The sequence below is a fragment of the Typopeltis vanoorti genome, chromosome 2 (genome assembly GCF_054136105.1).
Source record: "Typopeltis vanoorti isolate ZY-2024b chromosome 2, IOZ_Tvanoo_1.0, whole genome shotgun sequence".
NCBI lineage: Eukaryota > Metazoa > Arthropoda > Arachnida > Uropygi > Thelyphonidae > Typopeltis > Typopeltis vanoorti.
The window spans coordinates 157,019,582-157,045,414 of NC_143550.1; the positions used below are offsets into that span (position 1 = coordinate 157,019,582).

Below are 25,833 nucleotides of genomic sequence, written 5' to 3' on the forward strand. Positions count from 1 at the left end.
AGCAGGTAAGTGGAACTATCAGTTCAATGTTGCAAAGTGTAGCATTTTGAAATTTGGTAAGCAATGATGGGATGCAAAGTATATTTGGTGGAGAAGCTTTAAAGGAGGTAGAGGGGAGAGAGAGAGAGAGATCTGTGAGTGGTGGTGGACAAGGACCTGAAAATCAGGTGCCACATTGCACAAGTTCTGATGACATCACATTGGATAATGGCAATGATGCAGAGGATCCTGACATGCAGAAATAAAGAGGTTATGATACCATTGTATAAGGTCTTGATCAGGTTTCATATGGATTATCATGCATAGATTTGGTCAGTGGGTTTTCATGGTGACAAGGATATGCTAGAAAGGGTTTTCAGAGACGATTCGCAAAAGTGGTCAGTGGTCTTTGGAATGTGAAGTATGAGGAAAGATTGAGAGAATGTAAATTGCAAAACCTTGCGAATAGGAGGAGGGATATGATTGAGACATATAAACTAGTCAGGGATTGTTATCAGGTTGATACTGAAGAGATTTTTCATAGAATGGGAGAGGGAGGAGTAGAAAAAGAGCTTATTTTTTCTGATATTGGCAGTGCTTTGATACAGTTATTTCATCTACTCACCAAAATAAGGGATGACATTATTGATAGTTGATTGATTTGCTTCTGTTATTTGATAATGGACTCAGGAGTGGTTTTATTCTCTTAACAGAAATCATCTTTACTTAAGCTTGACAAATACAATTTTTATGGGTCTCTAATCATTTAATTACTTTTTTATAAAATTATAAAATGTACAACAAAAGTATTAGATATCAGTAAGGAAATGTTTATTGGACATGCAATTTCCTGACTTCATATTGCTTTTGGTAATTATATATTTTAATAATATTGCATGTCTTAAAACTATTTGAGACTATTAACTATTATGTAATACTTGTGTTGTTTTCTTTTAGCTTTCAGTGAAATGAGTACCTTAGAGCGTAGGTAAGTTATATTTGAATATTCTTATATTTAATTTAAAAAATAATAACTTTACTGAAGATGTTTCCTTAAGATAACCTTTAAAAGCAAATAATTTGATTATTAATTATTATTATTATTAACATCTGACATCCATGGAGTCAGAGACTCATCGTGAAAGGTACATACTATTGCACACAGTGCTCATCCAACTATGCTTTAAAATGATTAAATGTGTCTACATTCACAACACACTCAAGCAATGCATTCCATTCACAACCACTCTCCATGCAGAGAGCCTGCTCCTCACTCCCCTGCTCACACCCTCTTTATACAGTTTCTGGTGATGACCTTTTGTTCTACCCCCTCCTCTCTCATTCTATGAAAAATCTCTTCCATGTCAACCTGATAATAACCCCTGACTAGTTCATATGTCTCAATCATATCCCTGCTCTTCCTCCTATTCAAGATGCTTTGCAATTTACATTCTCTCTATATGTCCTTGTACTCCATATTCCAAAGATGACTGACAACCTTGGTGAATCTTCTCTGGACCCTTCCCAACAAATCCTCATCATGATGAAAACCCAACAACCAGATCTGTGCACAATGCTCCATATGAATCCTGATCAAGGCCTCATATGGATCATATGTTTTGCAGAATACCACATGAAAAACTATTACAAAAACTGTAGAGGATGGGAATGGATATGAGGCTAATAGATGCTATTAGCCTCATAAGGGGATGGCTGATGGACAGACACCAAAGATTAGTATATGGTAGGGTGGAGTCTAGGAAAATGATGGTGACTAGTGAAGTATCTCAGGATTTGGTACTAGGGTCACTACTGTTTAATTTGTATATATCAGTGTCATAGGGAAAGATTTAAGAGAGGATATTCAGTTGTTTGCTGTTGATGCAAAGCTGGGGAGAGCAATAGTTGATAAAGATGATGTAGATATCCTGTAGGATGATCTAAATAAATTGGCATTGTGGGCAAAGGATAACGATTGTCAATTTAATGTTGCAAAATGTAAGGTTATGCACTTTGGATTGAAAAGATTACATACGGTGTGTCATATTGATGGTATTGGTTTACAGGAAATTGATAAGGCTGGAGACTTGTGAATAATGGTGAACAAAGAGTTAAAGTTCAGATGGTATATTGCAAAAGTTGGTAAAATATTTGAGAGATTGAATTACTGGATGTTGAAAAACACACTAACAAGGAAAGATATCCCTCTTTATAATGCTATGATTTGGCCACATCTTGACTACTGCACACAGATTTGGTCACTTGGGTTTCTTGGCAACCAGGAGGTGGTTAAAAAAATTCAGAGATGAGTAACCAAGATGGTGACAAGTCTGTGCAATACTCCCTATGAGAATAGATTGGTTTGTGGATTACAAAGGTTAGTTGATAGGCAGAAAAGGGGGAGGGGACATGATAGAAACTTTTAAGATATTAAAGGGATTTTATCATATTAATGCAATTGAAATTTTCAATATATGACAAATAGTCAGAAAACTAGGGGGCCATCCTTAGAAGTTGTGTAAGAGTGTGGTTAGTAGGGGTCTGCCGACCAGATTTTTTGCATGGAGTGTGGTAAGTGAGTTGAATGGATTGCCAGAATTGGTTGTGAGTTCTCTGACAGTGAATGGATTCAAGGAGAGGTATATGATAGGATTTGTGTGTATGATGGTTGATTTGTGTCTCCTGCAATGTCTCCTTACTCCAAGGAGATGCCTGTAAAATAATAATAATAATACTCTTAATGTAACTGATTATTACCATTATTTATCTAGTACTGCCTCCAAAGTGCCTTCATCTTACAGATTTCATGTTAAGCCCTTCATTCATCCATTTTATTATTATTATTATTAAGAGAGACCTCCAGGGAGTCAGAGATTCATCAAGAGAGGCCACATACTACACACACCAGCTATCATACTTATTCTTGAATTCATTCACACTGCTTGCACTCACAACATCCAATGGCAATCCATTCCAATCACACACCACCCTCCGAGAGAAAAATCTAGCCCTTACAACCTTCTTGGCAGCCTTCATTCTCAGCTTCCAAGGATGCCCTCTCGTCCTTTCCCCACCCTCCATAATTGAAAAATCCCATCAATTGAAATCTTGTATTACCCTTTCAGCAGTTTGTAAGTTTCAATCATATCACCCCTCTTTCTCCTGTTAGCTAGTGTCTGCAGTCTACAAATTCTCAATCTGTCTTCATAATCAGTATTCCACAATCTTGATATCATTTTTAACACTCGCCTTTGTACTCTCTCCAATATATCAGAATCACAATGGAAACCAGGAGACCAGACCTGCGCACAGTAGTCCAAGTGAGGTCTTATCAAGGCCTTGTAAAGAGGCAAAATAACATCCTATCTTTACATGTGAACATTCGTTTCAGCATTGCAATTATGTTTTCAGTTGTATTTGCAATCTTTGTACACATGGCCCCTAAACTTCAACTTCCTATCTATTAACACTCCAAGATCTCTAGCCTCATCAGTTTCTTCTAGCATAATTCCACCAATATAATACAACATTGGATATATAATCATGCCGAAGTGAATGACTTTACATTTACTGACATTGAACTGATACCCATTTTTCCATGCCCACAATTCCAGCCTATTCAAATCATTCTGCAAAGACTGCATATCAGTAGCATTCCTGATTACCCTACCTATCTTTGCATCATCAGCAAATAACTGTATGCTGCCTGTCAAATCCTTCCCAATATCATTAATATACAGATTAAATAACAGTGGACCAAACACTGATTCTTGTGGTACACTACTTGTTACCTTAAAGCGTGCAGACTCAGATCCCCTCTATACCACTTTTTGATATCTGTCAGTCAGCCATCCTCTTATCCATGCTAATATTGTATAACCCAAACCCATTTTCTCCAATTTATGCAGCAGTCTGTCATGTTGTATTCTGTCAAAAGCCTTAGCAAAATCCACAAGTATCATGGTGTATCCATTCCCCTTGTCTAGTTCAATGGTAGCATTGTTATAGAATGTGAGCAAGTTGCTAAAATATGACCTTCCCTTAGTAAACCCATGTTGTTCATTGCAAAGTAGAGATTTGCTGTCAACCCATTTCTGAATGCGGGCCCTAACCAATTTTTCCAAAATCTTCACCACCACTCCTGAGATACTAATTGGTTGATTAGTTTCTCAGGCGTGATTATACTAATTTTACACCTACCTTATTCAGCCTTTTGGCCTTTGGAATACATTCACACATTGATGCTGTTATGTATTTCTTTGTTATTATGTTGATGTAATGAAAGAGTTTTTGAATGAGAGAGAGAGATCTTTCAGAAGTAGTTTTACAAATCTGTATTTTGAAAGGTGCGTCTAACAGTGACAAGAAGTACCTTTTGAATAAACGATGAACTTTTTGAGTGTCATATCACAATTTAAATCTTTCTGGGAACTAGAGGAATTTTCTTTAATCTTTTAATAAAAACAGAAGGATTTTAAAAGTCTCCTGGAAACTCCGATTTTTTTTTGTTCTGCAAAATGGATATCCACCTAAGACAAATAAGCGAACAATTTATGGCCTTACTTCAAAAGGGAGACATTCAATGGAAGTGGAAATGCAACCAAGTGCATCTACTGTGTAACTAGAAGAAGTATCATTGAGTAAAGGATAATATTACAGTACTATTATTATCATTATTATTATTACATCACCATCTCTGTGATGAACCAAGACTTATCATGGAAAATTCACAGTGTCTGTCATACCTCTTTTTTCAAACTCATTCATTGACAAAGCAAGCACTCACAACTGTCAATTCCATTCATTTCACTCTCCAAGCTAAAAATCTAGTCCTCATGCCTTTGCTAAGTATAATCTTATACAGATTGGAAGGCATGATTCCTTATTCTCTCTCTCTCTCTCTCTCTCTCTCTCTGTATGTGTGTTTCTCTCACATTGGAAAATTTATTCCTCATCCACTCTATGAAACTCCTTTAGTATTTACATGTTTCTATCGTATCTTCTCTTTTCTACCTATTAACCAAATTTTGTAACCCACAAAAGTGTATGTTACACATTTTTGGGTTATGAAATGTACAATTATGTCCTCATGAGAAGAATTCACAGATCTGTGACCGTCTCAGCCAGATGCCTCTACAATTTCTTACCATTTCTCATCCCCAGATGAAAGCTCAGTTATCGGTTCTGGTTCCACTAACCCAGATGTGTCATATCAAAGTCTTCTGAAGAGGAATAATAATAATAATTATTATTATTATGTGACATCTCTAGGGAGTCCAAAGACTCATCGAAGGTGGTCACCTACTCTAGAACTCTGTCTCCACCACTCAATCCATCAACTACAACGAACCACAATTACACCAACATCATCTACCGCTTACTAGTATAATGACTTTCTTATCCAAACTTGACTTGTCAGTGTGCTTTATAGCTGTGTTGCCTACATCTACTATTTGGTTTCTGAACTACAACTCTCTTTCCACTTCATCCTCAAATCCCTAGCTTCATCAATTTCTTGCAGTTCCAGTTCTCTCTATAATACATAGCTTGTAGTGTTTTTGTCTCAAGGTGCATAATTTTGTACTTGCTTCTTCTTCTTTGAGTGCCATCTCCTATCGGATGTTGGCGACCACCTTGGGAAATGTTGAGCGATCCTCAGCCACTCTAAACAGAGCTCATGCCAGTCTGATGTCTGCCAGCCAAGATTTTCTTCGTCTTCCTTGTCCTCTTCTTCCATTTATCTTCCCCTTTATAAGCAATTGAAGTATTTTATATTTTTCATTACAAACTAGGTGACCAAGATATGCAGTTTTCCTTCTTTTTATGGTATCTAAAAGTTCACGTGATTTCCCCATTTGTTCCAGAACTTCCTGATTGGATGTTTTTGCTGTCCATGGGATTTTTAACATTCGTCTGTATAACCACATCTCAAAGGCTTCAAGTTCTTTTATTGATGTTGTCTTCAAGGTCCAAGTTTGTTGTGTTGCACTGCACTGTTCAGCAGTATAGACCATACATAGCATTTAACCATGCGTACTCTAAGCTCTAAGTTTAAGTTGCGGTTACACAGTGTTGATTTCATCAGGAGAAAACGTTTTCTTGCCATTTCAATTATAACTTTTATTTCCATTTCTGGATTGCATTCTTCATTTAACCAGCATCCAAGATATTTAAACTTTGTCACGCTTTCTATTCGTTTTCCATTTAAAGAAAGTGATGAATTAAGAATTGGTTTCTTGCATATGACCATGAATTTAGTTTTGGTGATATTTATTTTTAATCCCATTTTTTCATTCACTAGTTACAGAAGATTTTGAAGATCCTGAATATTGTCAGCCAGGAGAGCTGTGTCATCAGCATATCAGATGTTACTGATGATTTCACCATTTACATTAATCCCTTCCTCTCTTCTTTTGTACTTTGGTATATTGAAATAGCCATCATTATCCTTTATCCAAACTACTGGTCTGTTTATCATGCAGGATCTCTACATCACCTTTATTAACTTTTGACTTCCCCAGTTTAGCATCATCAGCAAACAAACAAATGTTCTATTTCCAGTTCCCGTTAATGTACAAGATAAACAGCAGCAGCCCAAGTACAGAGTCCTGTGGCACATAGAAGCAAAAGTTACTGCTGTAATTCACATTGAATGAAAGTAATTAAATGAACTTACCTCGGTATGCAAAAAATTGTGAAATGAAGAATTGTTATACAGTTTGGCTCTTTCATTGTGAAATTATAATTAAATAAACTTTTCTACAATGTCAAGAAAGAACTTGATTGTTTCAAGCCCAATGCTGGAAAGCAGTAATGACAACACACAATGGTGGATTTGAGCAGAAGTTTCGTAGTTCTATTTCCAAGCATGCACAGAAGCGAAAAGAATGCTATCAAATATTGCAAGGCATTCAACTGTTCATGGAGTAGGAAAGGAATACAGCATGAGAAAGCTGAAGATTTTTGTGTTTTCAATATATATATGAAGACTAAGGAGAAATTAAAAAAAAAAAAAAAAAAAGAAATTAGAAATGTAAGACTGAGAGAGGACATCCTTTTATGAACAGATAAGTGACATTTTTGTAGTCAATAACCCATATATGATTTATTTCAGTTAAAGCTGTAAAGAACATTATTAATTTCTAGTTCATATAGAAAAGGCATCAGAGAAACCAGTCTGATAAGTGATTTCTAACAGTTCATATGGTTTTAGTTATTTATATAGAAATAACTAAAACCATAAGAAAGTCTCTGCATTATTTAAGAAGAATGCCGAGAATTTACAAAATTTTTTTTTTATTCATCTTTGTACTGGTTATTATTATTATTATTTCGGGCTACTCCAGGGAGTCCTTAGACTCATCGAGGGAGGCCCTAAACATCATGTCCACACAACTATTCAACATTCTCACAGTATCTATCATACCTTGCCTTGAACTCGCTCACTGTCTAGCACCCACAACAGACTCTGGCGGCTTATTCCACTCATTTACCACTCTAAAAGTAAAGAACCCAGCTCTAACACCCCCTGCTAACCACACTCTTGCCCAGCTTCCATAGGTGTCCCCTAGTTCTCCCACCACCAGTCCTGATCTCAAAAATATCCTCTGAATTAATCCTATAGAATCCTTTTAGCAATTTGAATGTCTCAATCATATCTCCCCTTTTCTGCCTATCAAATAGTTTCTGCAACCCACAAATCTTCAACCTGTTCTCATATGGTTCATTCCATAGACCTGCTATCATCTTAGTCACTCGCCTCTGGATCCTCTCCACCTCCTCCCTATCAAGAAGGAACCGAGGTGACCAAATCTGGGCACAATAGTCGAGATGAGGTCTTATCAGGGCTCGGTACAAGGAATAATAACTTGCTTGTCTCTGCTCGTCAAGGTATTTTTCAACAACCAAGTGAGTTGATGAGCTGATTTAGCTACTTTTGCAATGTGCCCCCTAAACTTCATCACCCTATCCACCAACACTCCCAAGTCCCTGGCCTCATCAATCTCTTGTTATACAGTTCCACCAATGTGGTATGCTGCTGCTATCTTTTCACCCCAAAAGGCATAACCTTACATTTTGTCACATTAAATTGACATCCATTCTCCTTAGGCCAGAACTCCACTCTATCTAAGTCATCCTGCAAGACTTTGACATCTTCTGCATTCACTATTGCCCTACCCAACTTTGCATCATCAGCGAACAAATGAACTGTTCCACTTAGATCCTTCCCTATATCGTTAATGAACAGATTAAACAGCAGTGGTCCAAGAACAGAACCCTGCGGCATACCACTAGTCACAGGCCGTCTTTTGGACTCTACTCCTGAATAAACTACTCTTTGATATCTCTCCATCAACCACCCACCTATCCATCTCACCAACCCTATATCGATTCCCATATGTTGTAGTTTACGGATTAGAATTCCATGTGGTATCCTGTCAAAGGCCTTAGCAAGGTCCAGCAGTATCACTGTAAACCCATTACTCTTATCCAGTTCAGCCGTCACTGTGTTATAAAACTTGAGCAAGTTACTGAGGCATGATCTACCCTTCACAAAGCCATGCTGTCCCCTGTACAGTATCTCATTTTCATCAATCCATTCCTGTATTTTTCCCTTGACTACTTTCTCCAAGACCTTGACAACGACTCCTGATATGCTGATCGGTCGGTAATTTGCCACCATAGTCTTGGATCCTGCTTTATGCAGTGAAACTATTTTCCCCTCTTTCCACACCTTTGGGACTAAACCAGACCCGAGACTCAGATTAAACAACATGGTCAAGGGCACTGATAATTCCTTAGCCGCTTCATGCAAGACCCGTGCCGGTATACCATCCAATGGGCAGTACTACCCTTACATCGCCTCCAGACTTGATATAGGCCTAAGCCTTTACAAGTGTTTTACCCTATACCTGTTCTGGTTATCATTGTAGTCATTCTCTGGTGGCAACGTCTTGCCACCAGTGTGCCCTGTAGGGCCCTCAAGGAAAGAACTTTTCTATCCTTCTGCGTAAGCCCAAGCTGTTTTAAGTCCTTATAGCTATCTGCGCTCCATACGGCATGTGAAGAGATGGTGGCACTGGTGAACCTCGAAGTTGCCCCATGCTCCTCCTGTATCTTACTAACTAGATCTTGGTTATTCTTATAAAAGTTTACCTTATTATTATGACTATAGGCTAGTGGGCTTCCTGTTTCCACCACCTTGGTATCAACTACTTTATGTAGTTGATACCAAGGTGTATCAACTACATAAAGTTGATACACCTTGGTGTATCAACTTTATGTAGTTGATAAACTACATCAACTCACCATCTCTTTTAATCACTAATAATTAGGAATGAACTTGACATTGTCAGCATCCAGGAATGCATTAGCAGAGCTAATCTCAGATGGTATGGTCACTTAAACAGAATGGACGAGGAAAGATTAGCAAAACAAGCGTTCTCTGCCAAGTTGGCAGGAAAACGACCCAGAGGAAGTGTAACAGACTGATTTGGAGGAAAATTGTGGATAGGAAGTTAGTAATAATGTAAATTTTTCATGTAGTACTATCATATCCTGTACACCCCTTGAGGGTACATGGCAGGAATTTGATGATGATGATGTTTTAGAATAAAGGTCTCCCAACCTTTGTTCTTAAAGCTGTTCAGAATGGAGACCATGGCATCATGTCTCCACACGCAGATCCCATGGGTGCAGAAGCAACAATGGTTGATATTGAAATAGATCTAGAAGTTTTGTTGAAAGAAAAATCTAGCTCTCACCCTGTTTTGACTGCATTCATTCTCAACTTCCATGGATGCTCTCTTGTCCCTCTTATCCACATCCCCTCCATATAATGAAAAATTTCATTGACTGGTATCCTGTATGACTCTTTCAAAACTTTATAAGTCTCAATCATATCATCCCTATTTTTTTTGTTTGCTAGTGTTTAGTTCACAAATTCTCAATCTGTCCTCATAATCTACATTTCAGAGTCCCAATAACATCCAAGAAGTAGTGTCCATGGGACTCGTTGTAGAACCAGAAATAAGATATTATGTTTGCATGTGAATGTAAGAAGTATTGAAAATAAGGGGAATGAAACTGTGCATTGATTGAGTTCATTTGCTTACAGATTGTTGGATTAAGTGAGACATGGTTGGATTAGGAAGACATCCTGACAGGAATAGAGATGGAAGGATATGACGTTTTTTGGAAGACAGACAGACAGGAAAGCAAATAAGGAGGAATGCTGTTGATGCTAGCAGTGGATTTATGCCCATTTAAGATGGACACGCAAGGGGCTAATAGTGGTAGTGGTTTTTAGACAGTATAATATGTGAAGTGGTGGTAGATAGGATGAAATATTTAGTCTTTTTAATTTGAATTGTAGATTGGAATAAGTTTCAAAGGAGTGGAAAGAAGGAAAAATTGTTCCCCTTCATAAGGAAGATGTTAAGACTCAGGCTTTGAATTATAGGCCAGTCTATGCATTTGGGATTGTGATTAAAATGTTAGAGAGCTTAGTCAGGAAAGATTCAGAATTGAGATGATAACAGCATCATTCTCTTTGAAGGATAGCATGGGTTTCCTAAAGGAAGATCTGTTTTAGCAATATACTTATTATAACAAGGTGACAAATGCATTGGACAAGGTAAATGCATATGCAGTAGTATATTTAAATTTTTCAATGGTCTTTGATAAATTGTCACATGAAAAGCCGGTAATTTAATTGTATCAGATAGAGTTGGATAGGAGATATGTGTGGTGGATTGAAGATTGGTTGTCTGATAGTTATTGGCAAGTTATGTAAGGGGTGGGGGAGAAGCAATATCCTAGAAAAGGAAAGTTTCTAACGGTGTGTCCCAGGGGTCTGCTTTAGGGCTATTACTGTTTAGCTTGTATGTTGATACTGGGGAAGGTTTGACTGGTAATGTACAAATTTGTTTCTTTGCAAAAGGACTTGAATAGACCTGGTGAAATGGAAGTACAAATGGAATGCAGAGTATGCAATTGGTAAGGAAATCTTAGAGGAGGTGGAGGGGATATGAGGGATGGTGAACAAGGGCCTGAAGTTTTGGGAACATATTACTAAAATTGTGAGCACAACACTGTGGATTATGGCAATGATGCAGAGAAAACACTGATGTTTAGAACTAAGAATGTTCTTGTTTCATTGTATAAGGCTTTCATCAGGCCACATATAACCTATTATGGAAAGATTCAAAATTGAGATGATAACAGCATCATTCTCTTTGAATGACAGCATGGGTTTCCTGAAGGAAGATCTGTTTTGAAGAGATGTTTGAAAGGGTTTAGATACAATTGACTAAGGTGGATTGCTTGTCTCTGGAATGTTGAGTATAAAAACAAATTGAAGGAATGCAGTTTACAGTTTCTGGTGAACAGGAGGAGGAGAAGGCGGGGGGGGGGGGATATGATTGCGAAATGTAAGCTGGTAAGGGGATTATTACCAGATGTAAATGGGATTTTTGATAGAATGGGGCAGACATAGGAAGGAGAAAAGAGGGGAGTCATCACTGGATGGTTTGAGCAGAGGGGTGAGGAGTAGGGTTTTGTATGAGGAGTGATGAGCAGTTGGAATGCATTGCCTGAGAATGTGGTGAGTGTGGAGACAGTGTGAGTGTATTTAAGGCACAGTATGATGAATTTGTGTGTGTGTGTGTGTGTGTGTGTGTGTGTGTGTGTGTGTGTGTGTGTGTGTGTGTGTGTGTGTGTTACAGTGAGGCCTCCCACGATGAGTCTTTGGACTTACGGAGGTCTGATGATGATGATAATAATAATAATAATACAGTTTATTTAATTGTAACTCTATTTTTTTTCTAGTCATCATATATCAATGCTATCCGAGAGAGTATCAACTGCACCTCTATTTGTAAAATTATTGCTAGATACAACTGTAGAAGAAGGTAACTGTGTACAACTGCAGTGCAAGGTGGCTGGACAACCATTACCTTCTATAACATGGTATAAAGATGGTGAAAAGATTGAAGATTCTAAAGATTACCAGGTACAACTATTGTCATAAGTAAACTATTAATAAATTATTAATTTCAGTTGATTTTTATATTATATTTATTAAATAGTTTTTTTTCCATTGCTCTTCTAGAGATGTCATAATCTTCAGTAGCATTGCTTATAATGCATATTTTGGTTGTGCTTGTGTCACAAGTGAACGTGGCCATCGTTTTGAGCTATGCTAGAAAAAGTGTTTTTAAATTAAAGTAGTGAGGCTTTTTGTCTCAAATTGTGCTACAGTTGTGCTTCGTTGGATACAAGTGTCCTTCAGTGGTGTTATTGTTGATACTTTGTTGTATATATTGTGTTTTCGCTGCTGTTTGTTGCACTACATCAGTATATAAACATCCATCAAGAGACTTATGTCAATGGCCCGGAAGTCTACATGAAAGTCTAGCTCTGCCTTGGATTTTTTGCAGTGGATGCGTTGTGGAAACTGCTATATGTATGTGTCGAAGAATGTGAAGGATCTGTGGACTGTATGGCTAAATGAGAAGAATGAAAATGTCGACGTATGTGAGAAGTGTCAGGATAGACTGGAGCAATTAGGAATGGAAGCAGACGATGGGACTGCAGCGGAAGAGCTTTGGCAGGAGTTCATGAAAATCAAAAGTGACTTTCATCTCCTGCAAGAGGAATTAGAAGTGCTCAGTAAGGAGGTTCTGGAAATTAAAACTGAACTCAATGTGTTGAATAGAGAAATTAGGACTTTGGAGATTACTTTAACTGAAGTAACTAGAACAGGATTAAGTAAGGGAGAGTCTTTGGTGAATGATGAAGTAATAAATAGTATGGAAGTGATTGGAAGTCAACAGAATGAAAGTACAAAAGGTCTAGAAGAAATGAGATGTCATGAAAGTGAGGGAGTTTGTAAAAGAGCTTTGAGGGAAAGTAATGAAACTAGAAGAATCATGCTGAATAGTGTAGAAAATGAGGCCATGAGTGACGCTTGTTTGGATTTGAATGTAGTTATGAGTGGTACAATATATGGTGATTCTATGATTAAGGGTATGGAGAGTGGTATGCCTGAGGAGTGCTTGGCTGGTGGAACAATAGAGAGAGAGTGACTTTAGCAATAAAGAGAAGGCATAATGCAGAAAAGATGATAGTTATGGTGGGTACAAATGACCTGAGTGGTAGTATTAATTGGGTAGCAAAAGATTTAAGAACATTGTTAGCTATCATGAAGTAGAAAAGTGTCAAAGGAAGGATAGTGTGTGTGCTGCCTCGTTTTGACAATTATGAGTTAAGTAGACAAGCAATGATAATGAATGATATGATTGCAAGAATGTGCAAAAAAAGAGGTCTGGAATTTGTTGATGTTGGAGTGTGTTTGAAGGCAAAAGACAGCTGTATGCAAGAGATGGGCTGCATCTGAACATGGAAGGTCATAAGCGATTGAAGAAGTTACTGGTTTCTGAACAAGTTGAAGTAATTGGGCAGGGAAACTAAAATTGAAAGGTTGAGTGTAAGAGGGAAAAACTTATGCAGTGAATGTATATTTGTTGATCCTTTTTCATGGAATAAATTGCAGAATGGAGTAGATGAAAATTGGCATGGGACTACTGAAATTAGTGACATGTATATCAGTTCTAAAGCTGATACAAGAACTAAAGGGAATCTGCAATTTTTGTATCTAATGCAAGAAGCATTCGAAATAAGTGGGAAGAATTTTTGGAATTAGTGCAATCTCACCAAAAGTTTTAGGCATTCGTGAAACTTGGCTGTCAGCAGAAGATGTGGTTACTGGAATTGAATGTGATGGGTACGGTATTTTCAGAGAGGATAGAGAAGATAGAACACGGGGGAGGAATACTGTTGATGATAGCTGATGAGTTGCAGCCAAAGAAAGTAGTATATCAAGAGGATAAACATGTTAATGATAGTTCATTTGAGGTGGTCTGGTGTGAAATAGTGACCAACTCAACCAAATATATAGTTGGTTGCTGCTATAGGCCAAAGGGTACAGGGGGTGATATTGAATTCATGCATCAGCAAATTAGTGCAATGAGTGCAGGATTAGTGATTATTATGGGGAATTTTAATTATGGTGATATCAATTGGAAGGAGGAAATATCACGTGGCAAAAAGGAAATGGAATTTATACACCTTCTAAGAGATAATTACTTGAAACAGCACATAACTGAAGGGACTTGTGGTGTGAGAGTGTTGGACCTGGTCATTGTTCAGAGGACATAAGTAAGTAAGAAAGAATAAGTAAGGTGTGCTTGTTACCACCAACTGGTGAGAGCGATCATGTGGTATTGATTTCGGAGGTTGCGAAATTTGTAGATTTCTCTCTTAAGAATAGGTATATATGGAACTACAGGTTAGGTAATTATAACAAGCTTCAGAGTGAGCTTACAGCCACCCAATGGCAGAACATATTGCAGGGGAAGATGTTAGCAGTGCATAGGATAAAATTAGCGGGTATCTGAGGAAGACAATATCAGAATGTATTCCCATGGTCAGGAAGACAAACGAGGTAGGCATTAGATGGATATGTAGTAGTATGTAGTATGATAGATATGTAGGCTTGATCTGCAAAAAAAGAAAATGCTGTGGAGAATATACAAGGAAAAAGGTGATCAGTACACCCATGAGCAGTATAAAGTTCAAGCTAGGAAGGTTACTAGCATAGTAAGAAAAGCTAAATCAGATTATGAAAAGACCTTAGCCAAGAAGATCAGGGGTAATCCAAAGAGTTCTTCTGCTATTTGGTAAGTAAAAGGAAGAATGACTTTGGAAGAATAACTTTAGTGGGTGCTGATGGTATTGAGGTGACCAATTCAGGTGTAATAGTAGAGTTACTGAGTGATCCCTTTTCAAAAGTCTATCACCCAAGTGAGGATCTCTGTACCTGTAGCAGGAGGAGAGTGTGTTTCAAAAATATACTCTGGATGTCAGTAAAGACTGGATGGTATTTCACCATGAGTTTTGAGAGAATGTGCTAGGGAACTGACAGTGCCTTTGACCTGGCTTTTCTATGAAAGTCTGGCTGCAGGAAAGGTGCCCATGGAATGGAAGGAAGGTAAGATAGTGCCATTGCATAAGGGTGGTAGCAGACTGGAAGTGTCTAATTATAGGCCAGTTTGTGTGTCATCAGTAGTTAGTAAGATATTGGAGAAAGTAGTGAAGGACTGTATACAGCATTGGGCAGATGAGGGTAATGTTATCTGTGAGAGTCAACATGGCTTCGTGAAGGGGTGCTCTTGTTTTAACAATATGCTAGCATATTGTTAAAACAAGAGCGATGATGATGCAAAATTAACTGGCATGGGTTACGTAATAGTTCACCAGGGTAATGCAGAGAGCTTGCAGGATGATTTTAATAGGCTGACAGTATGGGTAGTGATAACTGGTGTCAGCTTAATGAACAAAAAAAAGTGTAAAGTTCTGCAGTTTAGGATGAAAAAATTACAAACTGTGTACTACAATGATGCAACTGTACTCCAGGAAATTGATGAAGCTAGTGATTTGGGGATATTGGTGGATAGGGAGTTGAAGGCATATTACAAAAGTGGCTTGGGGGGGGGGGAGGATTACTTGGTTATTGACTAACATACTAACAAACAGAGATAAGAATGTTATAATTTTTCTTTATAAGGGTTTCATAAGGCCACATCTAGATTACTGTTCATAGGTCTTGTCACCCAGATTTCTTGAGATTAGGAATAGGTGAAAAGGATGCAGAAGTGAGTGACCAAGATGGTGGATGAAAACAAGAAGAAGAACCAAACCTTGGCGTCTCAGTGACAGACTCTAAAAAAATATTGACTGATTCAGCCAAGAGGCATGTGGTAAAGTTGTCTGCAAAGATAGACAAGAACTCCAGAAGTTCTTATTTTTCTATTATATCATCTATTATAATGTCTATTATTTGTCTTTTTCGATAAATAAGAACTCTAGAAGTTCTTATTTGTCTATGTGAACTCAAAAAGTAAGAAGCATTTGTGAAAAATGCCTAATAGTGGTTTTGGGGATCATATTTTTACTTTAAGACAAATAGTTGAGAACTCGTTTGAATATAACAAGGAACTGCATTTAAGTTTTGTAGATCTGGAAAGGCATATGACAAGGTATGAAGAGAAAAATTATTTGAAACATTACAAAAATATAATGCAAACAGGATATTATATATAGATTTTTATATATTATTATTATTATTATTACTTGACACCTCCAGGGAGTCCAAAGACTGAGCGAGGGAGGGCACCTACTCTACAGCTCGCTCTCTGTCTCCACCACTCAATTCACTGCAATGAACCGCAACTACACCAACGCCATCTACCACCAACCACCACTACCACTAGCATTTTCACAGACAATCACAAACATCCATGTCCACGGTGGGATTCGAATCTGCAGCATTTTGGCTGGAGAGCGGATACACTAACCACTCGGCCAACCAGGCCGCCATATAAGAAGCCATATTTAAGTTGAAAGTCAGCAGTTCAAATTGAAGGAAGTACAGGAAAATCCTTTCATGTAAAATCAGGTGTGAGACAAGAGTGCACACCTATCTCACACCTGATTTCAAATGTATTCACATTCTTATTCATCCTGTGTAAGATTCACATTATGAAGGAAACATTAAGCTTGATAATGAAAGGTGTAATCTCAGGTCTTTATTGTATTCAGATGATATTGTATTCTTAAATACATCTAGTTACAACCTTAAATAAATAAATTTAGAGTTCTTAACTAAATTACATAATTATTGTAACAAATTTGGTATGAAAATCAGCAATAAAAAGATAAGAAATGTGAAAATAGGCAGATCATTGAAAACATCAATCAGCATCCTGAATGGAAAACCTATAGAATAAGTAAAACATTTCAGCTATTTAGGCAATTTTTAGTGAGGGTGGCAAATTAAATATCGAAATGGACAATATAATAAGCAATGCTAGTAGGGTGGGGAGCCCTATCTTGATTTATGCTCACATGTAGACTAACACTTAGCTGTGCAGGCATTTGAAACCAAAATCTACAGAATAGGTTAGTTAATCCTTATTCTGGGAGTGTGTTATGTCTGTATATGTGTTTGTTCACAGTGGTTTGCCTGTTTTGAGGGATGAAAAAAACCAATTTTCTGGGAGGGAAAAAACCCCCTCTACCTCCTCATGAGACTGGTTAGCTCACCATTTGAATTGAAAACACCTGATAAAGGTTCCTTATTATTGTTATTATTATTTTACACCTCCAGGGAGTCCAAGGACTCATCAGGGGAGGACACCTGCTCTACAACTCCGTCTCCACTACTCAATTCACCAACTGACTGGAACTACACAATGCCATCTACTGCCGACCACCACTGGTATTTCCACAAACAATCACAAACATCCATACCATGGCGGGATTCGAACCCACAGCCTTTTGGCTGGAGAGCAGATACGCTATCCACTCGGCAACCAAGCTGGCCCTATGTCATAGATGGGACTCAAACCCCGGTCTTTCCAACCAAAGGGCTTATCTAAACCAATTGAGCTACATAGGTCTACTAGATATTTACTATATAATTTCTATTAATTTTCTTTATGGAATAGTTAATTCTATTACATGGGTTGCACCAACTTGATAGTGTTATTATTATTTTTTTTTTTTTCTTGCAAGTATGCTAGACTACCAATTTACAAGCAATTAGAATCCTGCAGTAATACTGATATAGTTGCTTATTATGATATATGGAATCAATCCTCATACAAAAATATTCATTTACTTTTTTTTACCTTCATTTTAGATTAATTTTGATCGATATGGCTGTGCTACTCTCACTATATTAGTAGTCACCTGTGAAAACAAAGGCCTTTATCAAGTAAAAGCCTCTAACACAGCAGGACATGCCCAGTGTTATTGTAGATTAAATGTTACACCTAAAAAGAAGCCTTCATCCAGATCTACTTTTGGAGAATCTCCACCGCATTTTGAAATGTTTTTGGAAAACCAACACATCAAAAAAGATGATGAAGCCAAATTTAAATGTATAGTTACAGGCAAACCTGTTCCTCAGGTACATATCCTTTAATTTTGTTTTAAAGTACTTATCATTATTATATTTATATTACAAAAATAACACAGACTACACAGTCAAAATATTCATCATAGAAAGTTCACTCTAGATATCAAGGTACCTGCCATACTACTTCACAACACTTGTCAGCAGTGTATTTCAATCATCCACTACTCACCATGTGAAAAAACCTACTCTTTGCATTTTTATGTGACTGTATATGAGATATACATTTTTATGTATATCTAGACATTATTTTCATTTTAGCTATAATGTTGCTTAAACATAATAGATAGTAGGCAAATAAGTGTAACTGATATGAATATGAACTATCATAGTGAAAGCAGCACTGACAGAGAACACTGCATAACACATTTGGCTGCAACATTGTTATAACTTAATGTGAGATTTATGTGAGGTGACTTAAAGTATAGTGTGCTTTGTATGGAAACAGAATGGTGAGAATATAGAGGGAATATTGAGGATGTAGACAAAAAATTGTATAGGCAAATTGGCTTAATGAGCAAGCAAAGGGTGATCATTATAGGTGATTTTAACACGTTCGCTGCCAACTACGAGTATACTCGTAGTTCATATATGAGCTTCATAAGCCAACTACGAGTATACTCGTAGTTCATATATGAGCTTCATAAGCCAACTACGAGTATACTCGTAGTTCATATATGAGCTTCATAAGCCAACTACGAGTATACTCGTATTTTGATTTACTGACCTCCTATGCCAAACACGAGTTAACCCTTAGTATAATTACGTTAATTTGGACCGTTGAAAGTTTATTTTTCACTTGGTCAGAGTATAATAAATTTAGTTTAATCCTTTATCCAAGCATGAGCAAACAAAGTTTGCACCTGAAAGTATCTTCAGGACTGGGGTAAAGTGGTACAACACCAGGGCAACTCGTTGCAAAGGTGGAGCAGGCTACCAACACTCCTATCTCAGTATCTCCTATAATGCAAAACACATCTCCTTGCGGATATGGTCGAAACTAGTCTGGGTAGTGGCCCTTCCCTTAATGCATAACATTAGACATATCCGCAAGGAGATGTGTTTTGCATTATAGGAGATACTGAGATAGGAGTGTTGGTAGCCTGCTCCACCTTTGCAACGAGTTGCCCTGGTGTTGTACCACCTTACCCCAGTCCTGAAGATACTTTCAGGTGCAAACTTTGTTTGCTCACGCTTGGATAAAGGATTAAACTAAATTAATTATACTCTAACCAAGTGAAAAATAAACTTTCAACATCTTTCTCTAAATCCAGACTAATTTATTAAAAAAGGGTAGCACACCATTTGACAACTCCTATAGGTAGAGATGACCTGCTAATGCTTCTGGCTGGTATCTCCACTTGGGCCTGGCTCCACTGAAGAGACCTCAATAAAGGTTGAAACTAGTCTGGGTAGTGGCCCTTCCCTTAATGCATAACATTAGACATATCCGTAAGGAGATGTGTTTTGCATTATAGGAGATACTGAGATAGGAGTGTGGGTAGCCTGCTCCACCTTTGCAACGAGTTTCCCTGGTGTTGTACCACCTTACCCCAGTCCTGAAGATACTTTCAGGCGCAAACTTTGTTTGCTCACGTTTGGATAAAGGATTAAACTAAATTTGTTAATTTGGACCCTTGGATTCTGAATAAAGCAGAGAGCATGTCTGGGGCTTGATAGAAGCGAAATAATTTCAACTAAAATATAGTATATTATATATGTGCCTCAGAAGCCAACTATGAATATACTCGTATGTCGATTACCAACCTCCTATGCCAAGCGCGAGCTAATCCATACTAAACACGTAATTTGTAAATCAATTTAAAACTGATAAAATCAATAAAAATTATAAAATGAAATCAATAAAATAAAAACCAATTTATTCAAATTATGAATGATACACTTTAAAACAATTTTCCACGCACAATGGTGGTTTTTCCTGGCAAACTGGACAATAATTACGTGTTTCGCGTCGTTATTTCTTTTGTGTACATACTCGGCATGGCTTTGTCAGCGAATATTTTTTTCTGTAGGTGGTAAAATTTCCAAATAATGAAGATCCCGAATTCTGCTGATATTCTGTGATGCTGTAAGCTCATCCATTCCAACAAAAACTGAGATAAATTGATCTCTAAATTTTAACGCAGTCATTGTGTTTCCAGTAATTATATTATAAAACTTATGCGCATTTTGAATATATATATATCAAAAATGCATATTGCCAGTTTCTTTGGCCATCTAATTGTCTTTTGTAAGGAGGAATAGTAAGAAAGCATGTGATCAGAAAGAGTGATGCCTGACATACCCAAATTATAGTCCCTAACGATATTTGGTTTTAATTGAATTTTACAATTCCGATTTTTTGCTTCAACCATTTCAAATTTGTGCATATTTGAAATGGAAAGAACTTCTCTCTTATCCTTCCATTTATGATGACGAATTCATTAAATTCATCATCGCTCATATTAGCATAAATTCATTATCAGTAAGTTTTCTTTTACTGGTCCTGGCGAAACTGAAGGTTTTTAGAGACTATACGCAATAATCACATTCTTCAATGCATGTAATATATGGTTGGGCGTGATACGAGATTACTCGTAGTTGGCATATGAAACAAAATTCTGTCTGATAAGCTGGCTACGAGATTACTCGTAGTGACCTTGAAGATGCGAAAGCGCTAGGCGTGCGGGAACAAACTATGCCCAAGTAGTGTGGCAGCGAACGTGTTAACTATTAAATATTGAGTGAAATGAGGAGGTAGCATCAAGGAATAAGGAGAATGAATTTCTTGAGTTCTTAAGGGACAACAATCTTAAGCAATGAATAACAAAGGGCATATGTGGGTTGAGCCTCTTAGATCTAGATATGTCCTCAGAGGATAGGATTGTGAATGGAGTGTCTAATCGTCCACCAGTTGGTATGCGTGACCTTGAAGTGATCACCTGGGGTTGCAGTCAGTCATATGAGAAATTTGTTCAAGAATGGATATATGTGGAATTATAAGCCAGTGATCATGAAAAGCTTAAGAGAAAACTGGAAGCATGGAAAGAGGAGTTGAGTGGAAAGAAAACAGATGCTGCTTGGACATTGATCAAGAGCTATTTAACAGCAGCAATACTGGAGTATATTCCAAAGGTAAAAATGCTAAATAAGGTAGGAGCAAAATGGATGAATAAAGAGATTAAGCAAGAAATCTGAAGAAGGCACTGGAGGCAAAGCAAGATGAATGTTGATATTAATCAGTTGCATTAAGAGTACAAAAAACAGGCCAGGAAGGTGACTTCATTGGTAAAGACAGCTAAAGTGCAGTATAAAAAGAAATTAGCCAATTAAGATAAGCTAAGAAAATTCCTAGCATGTTCTTTTGATATGTGGCAAGTAGAAGGGAAAACGGCTTTGGCAGGATAACGTTAGTTAATGATACTGGAGGATTGGTTAATGATGCAGAGAATATAGTTGAAGTATTCAGTGAGCAGTTAATCAGTGTATTTCATCCTTGTGAAGGTGACATCTCATGAAGCTAAAGTGTACTAAGCGTGGTTGAGAATGAAGATCGGCTGATGGTGAATGAGCAGGAGGTACAGTAGAATCTCTCTTAAACCAGCAACAACAGGACTTAGCCGATTCTGAATGCGAGATTTTGCCAGATGTATATATTGAATATATATTTCAAGAACTCACCTGTTCGTATTTTATGATGCCATGTGTAGAAATTGCAGCATTTGAAGTTCGTTTGTTGGTTGTGCTTTTCGATCTGCCAGTCATAATTAAATAAATAACATCAAAAATCATGCGGATTTTTTAAAATTTAAAACACACACACACATAATTTTATATTTCACAAAATCAAATTTAAACAGCATTTAAAAATTACAGTACATATTATCGCATGAAAGTTATTGTGAATTTCTTAGTGTGACGACATAACATAACTTCGAATGTCTGCCTGCTTACAGGATTGTCGCCAGAGCTTTAAAAATTCATTGTGTATACAATGAAGTTTCATAACATCATCTGCTGACATAGATGAACATTGTTTGGCAAATCTTGCCAGAATGCAAGCCCATTGCATATTTTTCTTATCTTGTAGGCTTAAATTTCGGGTTTAAATTTAGACCTTCGTGTGCCGATGTTTTGGTATTGTCGGTTAATTGGGTGCCGCTTACGAGAGATTTTACTGTATATGAGGAATTCATGAAACTTATGTTAATAAGGCAGTAAGACCTGGCAATAAATCACTGTGTGTCCTGAAGGAATGCTCTATGCAGTTAACAACACTTTTGGCACACCTGTTTAACATGAGCCTTTCAACAGGGCAAGTCCCAAAGCAGAGGAGGGTAGGAAATGTTCCACTTCACAGGGGGGGGGGATAATAAGACTGAAGCTACAAATTATAGACCAGTGGGTATCTGGAGTTTTTGTTAAGGTTAGTGCAGTTGATGAGGACAAGGATTCACAAATGGATTGATAACGGCAGTATTCTTTATGATGGTCAGCATGGGTTTATAGGGTCACACTTTAGCAGTCTGCTTACATATTAGTAATACATGAGCAGATTGCTACTTACATGCATTCCACTCACCAATCACTCTCCATGTAAAGAACCTGCTTCTCACATCCTCCTGATACACCCCCCCCAGCGATGGGCTCTAGTTATACACTTGCCTTTCTCTACTATATGAAATTGCTCCTCCACATTAATCTGTAACAACCCCCCCCACACACACACCAATTTTTATGTCTCAATCATATCCCTTCTTCTATTCACAATGCTGTAAGTAACATTTCCTCAATCTCTCCTTCTATCTGATAATCTGACATTCTATAGACCTGACACTACCTTTGTGCCTTCTCTGGGCCCTCTCCAATATATCCTCATCTCCCTCTGAATATCAGGCTCAAATTTAATTATTATTATCCTAAGATCTCATGGAGTCACAGACTCATCTAGGCACAGCTCATCATACTGTACCTTAAACACATTCAAATTCTCTGCAAACACTATACTCTCAGGCAATGCATTCCAATCATTCATAACTCTCCATGCAAAAAAACCTGCTTCTCATTACCTTGCTCACACCCTCCTTATACAGCTTCTGTGGATGACATCTTGTTCTCCCCCAATCTCCCACCACTTTATGAAAAACCTCTCAATGTTAATTCTATAACAACCCCTTACCAACTTGTGCGTCGCTGTCATATCACTCCACTTCCTCCTATCAGCTAGACTCTGCAGATTGCATCTTTTCAACCTTCATATTCAACATTTCAGACACTATTTTGGTCAATTGCCTCTGAATCCTCTCCAACATCTCTTCTTCCTTTTGAAAATCAGGTGACCAAGTTTGTGCACAGTAGTCCATATGTGGTCTAATCAAAGTGTTATACAATGAAACCAGAATCTCCTTACTTCTACCAATCAGTGTCCTTCACATCATTGCCAGAATTTGTTGTATTGTTCTCACAATTTTGGCAATATGTCCTCTAAGTTTTAGATCCTTATCCACCATCACTAAGCAAGTAATGGTGGATAAGGTCTCTATCCTACAATTCCAAAAATATGTCCTCCACCCGGAGTAAATTCTACATCCCATCTTTGTTTTCCAAATTTTAAAACCTTACATTTTGCAACATTGAACTAGCATCCCCACTCCTGTACCCATTCACTCAGTCTGTTCACATCATCTTGTAAGACCATGGCATCTGCTCTACTCCTCATAGTTCATCTCAACTTTGCATCATCTGCAAACAACTGTATATCCTCATTCAAATCTTCTCCAATATCATTAACATACAGGTTAAACAGCAATGGCCTTAAAACAGACCCCTGAGGCACAACACTAGTGACTTTCCTCTTCTGGGATGTTGCTCCCCATACACAACTTGTTGATACTATCAGAGTCAATCTCTAATACAGTGCACTAGTCTATTATCCATTCCCCTTCTGCTCTAGTTTGACTATCATCTTATCATTCAGTAATCTATCAAAAGCCTTTGCAAAGTCTAAGTATACTACCATGTATTCATGTCCCACGTCCATTGCTGCTGTCACCTTATTGTAATAATAAGTAGATTACTAAAATATGCCCTCCCTTTGCCAAATCCATGCTGTCCATCAAAGATAACATAATAACTTTGTTGTAAGCCCAATTCTGGCATCTGATTTTCACCAGCCTTTCCAATACTTTAACCACAACACCTGACAAACAGATTGGCCTATAATTGGATGATTGAATTCTGTCACCTTCTTTATGAAACAGCACAATCTTGCCTTCCTTTTACTCCTTTGGAAATTAACTCAATGTAAGACTCATATTAAACAAATATGTCAAGGCAGATATGCACTCCCTGGTACATTCCTTCAAAATATGTGGTGATACATCATCAAGTCCAACAGCCTTATTAATATCAAGTTTGCTTAATTCCCCATTCCTTCTCACTCACAGTCAGCCTTTCTTCCTCATCATCCACTGCTCTCAAACTATCCATGATGTCACATTCACAGAAATGAAAGACCTTTATGAACTGCTCATTAAATATCCCAACTATATCCACCACAGCAGTATTATTTACATCATTTTCTTCAATCAGAAATTTATTTCTGCCTTTAGTGACTCTTATTAAGAGCACTTGTGTTCAGTTGCTCTCTACATATTGAAAGAACTCTGTAGAATTTTTTTATTTTTTATTTTTTGGCTTCATTAGCTAACTTCTGCTCATACTGAACTTTTTTGCTACCCTTGCCAACTGACTTACTCTTTGTATTCCTCATTGAAGTGATTATTACCACTATGTTATCTCCATAATGCCTTTTTTTTTTCTCTGTATTGCATTCCTAATCTATTCATTCATCCATTTCACACCTAAATTATTTAACCTTATGACCTTTGGAATACATTTAGACATTGCTTCTACTAGATAGTTCTTAAATATCACCCAAGCGGTATCAGTCTGCATTCCACCCAACTCCTCATTCCATGCTACAGCTGCAATCTGTCTCCTGAGCTTCTCATACCCACCAGCATTGTGGTTCCACATATACCCTTTCCTCATGGACATCTTCACATGATTAGCAACCATCCAAGTTATTACTTCATGATCACTCACCAACTGGAGGGAGATTTGACACCTCATTTATAATAACATCCTCTGATGAGATTATCAAATCCAAGACCTTTAATCTTCATGTGCCCTCTGTCACATACTGGTTGAGGTAGTTCTTCCTCAAAAACTCAAGAAACTAATTTTCTTTACTTCTGGTTGCTATCTCGTCATTCCAATCTGTATTGCTGTAATTAATCACCCTTTTCCCATTTGCTTATATATTTCCTGGTTACTACGCTCCACATTACCAGGTCTATAACGACAAAGTATTTCATTCTATTCACCTCTATCTCACATCATATTGCCTCAAAACCACTATCACTATTTCCTGCTTGCATCTCTACCTTGTATGGACATGTCTTTTTTCTATCATCAGTAGCACTTCACCTCAGTTTTTACTCTTCCATTTTTATTCCTATCAGGATATCATCCTCATCCAACTATGTCTCACTTATTCCAACAATTTTTGGGTGACCAAACACAATCAATGCAGCCATTTCATTTCCTTTGTTTCTGATACTTCTAGCATTCATATACAAGCATAACAGCTCATTCCTGGATCTATAACAAGTTTCACTGATACCACTTGTTAGATGTGACTTCTCCATGCCTTCCTCGAGCCAATTCTTTTCCTTCTTCCTATCCATTCCAGAACCTTCTTCAAATACAGCTCTTCTCCCTGCATTCCATTCCCTTTTTATCTCTATATG

The 25,833-nt window shown here is 37.5% G+C and overlaps 1 protein-coding gene across 1 annotated transcript in view; it reads left to right on the plus strand.

The window, feature by feature from the left end:
- Positions 1-25,833, plus strand: part of LOC150109560 (coiled-coil domain-containing protein 141-like) — a 451,763-nt gene that overhangs the window by 369,087 nt on the left and 56,843 nt on the right. Inside the window, exons 29-31 of the mRNA XM_090409020.1 lie at positions 937-967; positions 11,809-11,992; positions 17,744-18,013. Coding sequence (XP_090265146.1) covers positions 937-967; positions 11,809-11,992; positions 17,744-18,013 — 485 coding nt within the window. The remainder of the gene's footprint in view (positions 1-936; positions 968-11,808; positions 11,993-17,743; positions 18,014-25,833) is intronic.